Source organism: Dermacentor variabilis, chromosome 2 (assembly GCF_050947875.1).
Source record: "Dermacentor variabilis isolate Ectoservices chromosome 2, ASM5094787v1, whole genome shotgun sequence".
Classification (NCBI taxonomy): Eukaryota; Metazoa; Arthropoda; class Arachnida; order Ixodida; family Ixodidae; genus Dermacentor; species Dermacentor variabilis.
Window position 1 is genome coordinate 170,990,141 of NC_134569.1, and position 9,253 is coordinate 170,999,393.

General features: G+C 43.5%; 1 protein-coding gene across 3 annotated transcripts; it reads left to right on the forward strand.

Annotated features, from left to right (window-relative positions):
- Window positions 1–1,169: 1,169 nt before the first annotated feature.
- Window positions 1,170–9,040, forward strand: LOC142572938 (uncharacterized). Of its 3 annotated transcripts, none has more exons than XM_075682397.1 (3): window positions 1,170–1,546; window positions 7,900–8,001; window positions 8,857–9,040. In XM_075682397.1, the coding sequence occupies exons 1-3, from the start codon at window positions 1,219–1,221 to the stop codon at window positions 8,973–8,975; spliced, it is 549 nt and encodes a 182-aa protein (XP_075538512.1). In that variant the 5' UTR covers window positions 1,170–1,218; the 3' UTR covers window positions 8,976–9,040. The 3 variants fall into 3 exon arrangements, with proteins under 3 accessions (XP_075538512.1, XP_075538514.1, XP_075538513.1); XM_075682399.1 differs by lacking the exon at window positions 8,857–9,040 and adding an exon at window positions 8,099–8,414; XM_075682398.1 differs by lacking the exon at window positions 8,857–9,040 and adding an exon at window positions 8,122–8,412.
- The last annotated feature ends 213 nt before the right edge of the window (window positions 9,041–9,253 follow it).

Consider the following 9,253-nt stretch of genomic DNA (forward strand, 5'->3'; position numbering starts at 1 on the left):
CTCATACTTATGTGGAAAGGGGCTGGTGTTGTCCGCGACAGTCGGAAGGCATAATTTCTTGGGAAAATGGCCGCCAGAGGAGCAGCGTGAACTCGAGCGGCTTTAGAGACTAGGAAAACCGCCTTAAAGTATTTAGACTTGAGGGGAAGCTTCGTTAACAAACTATAACAGGGCAATCAGCACTCGAATATAATTATAACCCTAATAATAATTGTAAATATTCATCTCATCTATAGGATCTAAAGCGCGCGCTGTTTCTTGCCTCTGCGTGCAGTAGTTAAGAGAGCCAGTTTAAGGGCGGAGAAGAGGGAAGAAAAAGAAAGCAAACTTGCAGCGCCGTGGTTTTAAGGCGCAACCGTGGTAGAGAAACGGAAAGGCGATATAAGCATGCGTGGCCATGATACGCACACGACAAACTGCCTTACCATATTTAGACTTGAGGGGTAGTTTCGTTAACAAACTATAACACGGCAATCAGCACTCGAATATAATTATAACCCTAATAATAATTGTAAATATTCATCTCATCTATAGGATCTAAAGCGCGCGCTGTTTCTTGCCTCTGCGTGCAGTAGTTAAGAGAGCCAGTTTAAGGGCGGAGAAGAGGGAAGAAAAAGAAAGCAAACTTGCAGCGCCGTGGTTTTAAGGCGCAACCGTGGTAGAGAAACGGAAAGGCGATATAAGCATGCGTGGCCATGATACGCACACGTCAAACTGCCTTACCATATTTAGACTTGACGGGTAGTTTCGTTAACAAACTATAACACGGCAATCAGCACTCGAATATAATTATAACCCTAATAATAATTGTAAATATTCATCTCATCTATAGGATCTAAAGCGTGCGCTGTTTCTTGCCTCTGCGTGCAGTAGTTAAGAGAGCCAGTTTAAGGGCGGAGAAGAGGGAAGAAAAAGAAAGCAAACTTGCAGCGCCGTGGTTTTAAGGCGCAACCGTGGTAGAGAAACGGAAAGGCGATATAAGCATGCGTGGCCATGATACGCACACGACAAACTGCCTTACCATATTTAGACTTGAGGGGTAGTGTATAAGGTTCTTTATACAGTAGGTCGTGCTCCAGCCTCTCCTCCTTGCTCTCGGCCCATTCAACCGTATTCTAGTACACTCTAGTTGCAATCCTTGTTCTATGTGCCCTCCATAGAGTTGTGCCCTCTGTCTCGCAGTGGAACAAAAAAAAGTTACGTGGCGTTTGATTAGCAATGGTGAAGACTGCCGTCAAGACTCCCGAGGAAGAAGCCGCTCGACAGGAGCGCCGTCGAGAAGCTGCTCGTGAACGGATGCGGCGGCAGAGATCCGATCCTGAAGCGAGAGCTAGGGAAGTTGAAGCAAGGCGTCGCAAGAGGGGAGAAGACTCTGAAACTCGCGAACGCGGCCGATTGAATTCTGCGAGATACTATGCAGAACATCGTGAAGAAGTTCTGAGCGATAGCAAACGGAAGAGGCTGGAAGATCCTGGGTTGCGTGTGCTCAGGAACTTTCGCCAGATGCAACGACTCGGGACTGACGGTGCTGGTGGGCGATTGAAACGTGAGTTTCTAGACGTAGAATTTGGCCGCAGCTGTAAAGTTGGTGAGAGACTTTGGTTTAGTAATAAGCTTTACAAGATTAGCAGTGGGCGTAACGAGGATAGCCGAACCAAAGCAATTGAAACGCTCGAGTTTCCCTGACGAAGGTAACGTCGACGAACTCCCTGTATATAACACTTGCAAGATTTGTCTACTGGACAGAATGCCGCCAGCTCTCTGGTCTCTGGTATTTGCGATAGCAGAGCCACGCATGTCTCTTTTCCTTTCTTTATTTTTTTAATTCTGGTACGAGAGAAGGGACTTGGCGCGCGGGAGCTGTGGTCTGTAGATGCGAAGGGTGCATGCCGACTATCGAGACGTCACTTTCCACAAGTTTAGAAACGTCGTAGACTTGTGTGTCGTACGCTTTCTGGAGGATGTTGGCTCCCTACATTCCGCGCGGCGCACCGCACGGAACACAGCGAACTGCGACACCACTCGCTACACACGTACAGTACGTATACATACGTTCAAGCACCTTCGGTGACAAAAGGAAGTAGAGCGGGAAAGATCAAACCCGCGTCCGTCGCTCGTTCGCTAAAAAATGAGGGAAGGAGGCGAGTTACTAGCTTGCACTACGAGCATTTAGGTCACTTTTTGAATGCGTGTGCAACCGTAGATATCCAGTAGATCCCCCCCTAGTCGAAAGGTGGTCGAAGTGCCCCTATGTCGGGTTTAGACAGACCATGATTGGCCTTGATTTGAGGAGAGAAAGGGAAGTAGTCAGCACAAACCAGGCCACCCTTGCATGTTAACTGATATGAGGCTTTAGGTCAAGAGAATGAGCTTAGCATAGATGCAGTGAATAAGCTGGACCTTGATATAGATCACATATAGATCATAGAGCCTGCAGTCGAAATTTGAATCCGGGTACTCATACAGGAGAGCTAGAAGGGCCTCCTACGTAACAAATGACCTAATAGCTGAATGAAATAATGAATGAATAAATGGAAGTCATGACCTCTGAGATAGGTTCGATCGGCTGAACTCTCTAAACCAATCAACAAGTAAAAAATAAGTGACATTTGAAGTTCAAAAGATTGAGGAAACAGCAATGAACAAAAAGCATGAAATCAGCTAGCAAACACGACATTGACAGAAATGTGTTCAATCAAATATAAACTGGGTAATGTCATCAGCTAGTTTGAGGATATAATAAAGGCTGCAGAAGAATTCTATCTCGGATGGAACAGTGAGTGAGTGAGTTAAAGAAATTTATTCGGTCCAGAAAATGTGCAGAGGAGACCCCGCACCAGCCGGCTAGTCCCACATGCTCTTTGCACGGATGGTCCATGTAATGTAGAAGTGCCACCTGTGGGATGTCATTCTCTGCTGGCAGGAGACTCCAGAGAGTCTTGTGTGACAAGTGCAGCACTTAAATTAAGATTACTGATGCTTTAACTTTGAAGGCCCACCGTATACTTTTTCTTTCCCGGATATTGGGAGGCTGCCTTACACGATGATACAATGCCTACTATGTACGTTCCAAACTGTTTTAATTGTCTGGAAAGATCCTTCTCATGATTCAGACCATGTATGAAGACTGTGGGATTAGATACATACTTCATGGTTTCGAGAAACAAACTACCAATCAGAAATTTTCTTTACCAGGCTATTGAACATCATTTTAGTTGTATATGCATGTTAATCTACAAAGTATCCATACACTTTCCCGGTTAAGATCTGTTGCAAGTAATCTCCAATGTTGCTGAACTGGAGAATGTCATCTGCAAGCCGCAGGGTAGCAGCATATTACCAGTCGATCATTACCCCTAATCCTCCCCCACCTAGCGTGTTCGATACTTCTGGCAAACAAGCTGTGAAAAGTAATGTAGTAGTCCAGTCTCCTTCTAAATTTGCATTCCCCCCCCCCCCCTTTCTTTAGTTTCTGTAGATTTGAAACCTGGTGAGGGGCCCTCTGGCAAGAAAGGCTTGTGGGCTTTTATTTGAATCTTTAGCTGTATTACGTTTTATGTTAGTGCGTTACTTTGCAAGCACAGATGTCACCATATTATCTATGCATTGCACTTGTCTGTTTGCAGTGTTCAAACCTGGTGCAAACCCTTAACCCTAACCATGCCTTGGACGAATTGGTTCGTCCATGCGATTCTGGTAAAGAGGGCCAGTGATGTGCTCAGCTCATTGGTGATGCTTTTCATTTTTTTGCAACTTTCATTTTCGCGTCGGCAGTACATTTTATTTCCTGTCATTTTCTTGTGCAGTGCACTTTTGTAATGAATCGGGTGAAATTTTCTTAATGAACTGTTGATATGTTGTGTACAAGTTACTTTGCAGCAAAAAATTGGGCCATTGTTAGTCTGATTTCAATATGGTGGCATGGTACGGAAGTGCTAAAGGGACACACCAAAGATAAAATTAAGTTGAGCCATTGTTAGTAAAAAACCTTCCTACAACGCCAAAATAGCCACTCTCACCATGAGAGGAGACTTACTAAGCCAGAAAGTGTGCAAAAACGAAAGGCTGGTTGGGACGATGCCTTAAAATTTCCACACCAGCTTGCCTTGACGTCATGGATCTTTAGCCGTTTACTCGATCCTAGGTAATGTTTTATCACTATTGATGGACAGCATTGCATTCAAAGGGCAGGGAGCGAAAGCCTGACCTTGGAGGGTTTTCAGTATTTCACAAGAATGGCCAAATCCTTGGGAAACAATTTGAAATCGCTGACCTCACACTGACATACTGGTGCTCAGGTTCCGGTGCAAAAATGAAAATTGTGGAGGTTAAGCCTTCATTTTCTTCTTTTAGTAAACAACCTCCTGCCACAGAATTAAGGAAAACAGAGTTTGGAACGAATGCGTAATCAGTTTCAGCTGGTTTAGTGTTTCTTTAAGTGTCCTTTATTGTCCCTTTAAGGGGCACAAGGTGGACTGCAAGCAGATATCATTGTGGAGAATAATCATAAGGATTGAAGTTGCTGAGGTCATGTTATACATTATGCGTACACTAGAGACATAAAATTTCATAAAATTTTGAGGGGGTGAAAAAAAAAACTAGTTTCTTTCATGTTTTTTTTTTCCAGAAAAATATGAAAAATTGAAAGAAGATGATTGTGGCCAGAGCTATGAAAGACCAGACACATTTATTTCTCTAACATTGAAAAGAATATAATTGTTACATTATTGCATCACAAAAGGCCCAACAGAGCTTCCGGGTTCAAAATCTAGGCACAATTTCATGTCAAGGCGTTGATTTCACATCAAAATGTCAAGACCGACATTTGTATCAATCTGTGTCCGATTCATTTCTGCTTGACACATCAACGTTTTGCTGTGCATTGGATGAAACGTTGTTCACATTGAGGCTCAAGTGCACGTACAAAAGTTTTTGCACGCGATCCCCTGGGACCCTGTTGCTAGCTTGGTGCGCACATTTCAGAACTCGAGCGCATTTTTTTCACATGTTTATTTCACAAGATATGCACTAAAGCTAACAGAACTTTGCGTTTTTACGTTGTCAGCTACACCTTTCCCCATCTACCATCCATCGACAGGCCTACCAAACTTTTGTACGCCCTCAACTGGAATATGCTTCATCAATCTGGTCTCCTCATCAACAATACTTAATGGACAAATTGAAATCCATCCAAAATTGTGCTGCCCACTTAATGACTTCTAATTACAGTCGTCAATCTAGCATTACCCAAATTAAACGCAATGTCCCCCTTCCGGACTTGGATTTCCGCCACTCTGTTGCCCTTCTATGTCTCTTTCATAAATACTACTGATACCATCTCGACCGGGTGAGGTGAGTCTTCACCGCAAGAATCAACGAACGACAGTGGAGCCAAGCATCGTGATGATGAAAAAAAGTAGAAAAGATTGTATTCACTTCGTTGGTACATGGTTGTGACTCTTATCCGAGTCTCGAGTGGTTCTTATTATCACAGGGGCCAGGACGGCCTTAAATAAACCCTTGTGGTCTTTTGGTCATCACTATCTTCTTGGGGAGCCTGTGGAAGTATTAGTGCTTTCGTCAGGTTCTGCCACCGACAACCTCCTGCCCTTTGGGTTTTCTTCTCTTCGTCCATCCCTTTGTGTTGGCTCCGGGAATAAAAGGGGTGACGCTGTTTTGGAGAAGAGGGCAATTATGTCGACATGGGGACGCCCGCTTGAACACTTCTCACACTTGACAGGTCGATGTCCAGGGTTATCGTAACAGCCTTTTGTGAGACGAGGCATATCGTCTTGTCATGGGAATGTACGCCTGAATGTCTCTCACACTTGACAGGCCGATCGTAACACTACTATAACTAGTGGCCCAGCCGTCTGTCGCTTGAAATTCCTTCTCACACATATACTCGACTTCATGATCATCTCAGTTTCAGGTGCGTTTTCGGCCGCACCCAGTCATTCAATAACTTTGCATTGCCGTGTCCCATCGCACTGTGGGATTGCCTTCCAACTGATATTGTTTCATTAAAAGATCCTGCCAAATTTTGTGAGCAGTTGCAACTTCACATGTTCTCTTGACTATGTTTTATGACTTTGTATCGTATTCGCCTTTGTATTGTTTTACAACTTTGTATTGTGTTGTATTCCCTTGACTTTGTCTATTTTTTTCCCATGTTTACCAGTGTTCGATTTTTCCTTCCAATGCACAAATTTATTTGTTTCTCCTACTTTGTAGTTCCCTTTCTGCGTTAAATATTGTCATTTTTCTGTAACCCCCTACCCAATGCTCCTTCGAGCCTGAAGGGTAATTTTTTTTTATTCAGATACCCTAAAGGCCCTTATGAGCATTACATAGGGGGGGGGGGGGTTAAATTGAGTAAATAAATAAATAAATAAACATGCCACAGAAGAAGGGTGAATCTGCAGTACACGATGGGCAAGGAGGCTCAAGGGTTGGTATAAGCAAAGTTCTTGCCCCCCACGGGGATGGGTCCAGGTGCTTCGCAGACTCCCAAACTCCTTCTTGTGATCAAACATTTAGCTACGTCGAAAGGAGTCACATCGCAACAGCAGAACTTTGCAGAGAAGCTCTTTTTTTTCTTCAGTTATACCCTGGTTTGAAAAAGACGAAAAAAAAAATACTTTTTTCTTTCTGAAAATTTCAGTTTTTTTTTCAACCACTTGCATCTCTAGCATAGACCAGCTGACTAAGGGTCTGTTAGCATAACAGAATTGGTGCCAAAAGAAGAGAAGTGTAGTCACGGGTGACAGAGCATTACGGGTAGCTATTAAAAGCAGATTTTAAAGCGCAGAATAAATGCTGGCTGAAGCAGGACAGGTTTAAATAGGAATCTGTGGGACAAGCCATCATTGTGCAGCAGACCTAGACTGACGATGGGGACTTTAATCTGGAGTGACAATACAGATCATATCATAGAACAAAAGTGAGTGCATTGCTCTTGCGAAGGATAGGAAATTGCAGTCGTGTTTACATTTCATTTGTGAAATCAATAGTTCGGCAAAAACTTGTCTGGTCAGAATTGCTCGTAGTCAAAGTTGAAACGGACTCCGACCAAAGACATAAAGGAATATTATACACAACACCTGGGTACTTTTGGAAGCTTGTCTTTGACAATTACAAGCACGTCTCTAAGCTTTTTCGCTGGCACAGGTGCAACATGCACACCAAAGAACAAAGTATGTGTCCTAGGGCCTCGCTAGTACAGGGAACAAGGCGTGTATGGAAGCAAGGGTAGCACGGGGGCCTGGTTGTGAACATGGCCCCCACGGGAGCTGTAACATTTTCTGCTATTTTCTTTTTTATGTTTTTTCTCAGCGTTCGTTTTACCTTTGACTATATTTCGTTTGATTCAATGTGCGCTGCCAGTGCTCTGTAGTTTCTGCTTTGGTGTTCAGATAATGCTGGAAGAATTTTAAACGACCGTAGTAAAGATACGATGCTTTAACTTCCCACAATGCATAGTTACAAATAGATGTGAAAAGACAAGTGAGCGGCCACTTTCAATGTGGCAGTGGCAGTGTATAGAAATATCATTGCATGTGCAGCATTTCCATAAAAAAGTTCCAGTGACGAGAGAGAAATTAATAAGCTTAGAAAAGCAGTTGAAAAGTTAACTTGGGCGGCACACACTATCCAGATACAAGATAAAATTTTATTCATAAGAGTCACACTCCTTCAGGAAGAAAAAGAGAAAGTGGGGATGTTAACCTGAAAAGCATCTGGTTGGCTACCCTACTCTGGCAGAAGGGGAAATAGAAAGATGAGAGAGAGGAGAAGGAAATACGCTTTCACTTTAGACAAGGGCTTCGGAGTAAGGTGTGTTGGTATTTTTCTCCTTCCATTGTTTTCAATAACTTGCCCAATTTCTTTTTCTGATAGCATCGCAGGCAAGTGCCTTTCGGTATCAGAGCGCAGACGAGTCGAACGCAAAGAAACACCATGCTCGAGCGGTGCAGGCAAAGCCTCGTGTGAGGCCAATAGGTAAGCAGACATTTGACAGCGAAGCTGTTAGTGTGACTAAAAGAGCTCAAGAATGTCATATAGTACACGTGCATAATAAACAAGATTGTGCGCGCAGGCATGTCAATTGGTTTTGTGCAGGTAAGCTGGTGAACCCTCGGAAGAGAAACAATGCATCCAAAGTCATGCATGATCAATATGCATGGCTGAAGTGCCACATAGAAGACTGAACAGACTGCACTGTTTTGAAAAGGGAGAAATGCTAAAGAAGCACAAAGGAGTTTTCGCGGCACAAGTAAACTGGCACAATCTTGAAATCGCAAAATTTAGAAGCCACGAATATGCCCAAAGGGTGATTTTGCACCGTCACATACCTGGTTTCCAAATTTTGTGTGGGCCTGAAACTAAGTGTATGAGCTTAAATTACGTTTTGCTTTGTATAAACTCCCTTTTTTTTTGCACAGAATCAAGAATGACTTCAAATTGAGATGCGCCACACAGCACACAGCACAAACGAACAACACTGTTGTTGGTTTGCACTGTATGATTTGTTTCCTGTCATGTGTCTACGTCGTTGCTTTTGCACGCACGAGCGCATTTATCCAAAATGGTGTATAACCAACTGGCCACAATTGACGCTTTGCTGAAGTTATGGCAACATTAAACGAAGGGGCAAAAGCAGAAGAAAGAGAAGATGTTTTAGTTGGCCCTCACTTCTTTTGTGTTTTACTTGTCTGTGGTAGCACTAAAGTGAGTTAGTTGCTCTGTGGTTCATCTGTTTGCTACTTTGCAAACTTTCTTTCACGACAGTTTGCCTGCTCAGTAGGTTGCCCTGACTGCTGAGTAAGTGTGTTCTTGTTTTGTGTTTGTGTTCAGGAATGCAGGCATCTTGTTCGCTGTCCAACATCGGTACACAAACAGACCATTCGTGGTGCAGATACGGAAGAGTGAGGAAATGTCACCAGGACTATGTGATGGATCCCTGCGCCTTATGACCCTAAATGATGGCTTTACATCTCGGAGTACTGCAGACGACCTTGAACTGCTTAATTCTTGCCAGTAGGTATGCTTTTCTCTATTTTTCCTTTAGAACAAGATAACACATTGTTAGACATTGACAGTGCGGTAACCATTCGGGGAAGATGAGGGGTTCATGCGCTCCCGGGCTTTCTTCAGAAACGTCAAACCTTGCGTTGCTACTGTCACTAGACGCACGTCCTGCACACTGTCGAATAGCTGTTTCGGTATCATTTTGGCTACAAGATCTCCTTCT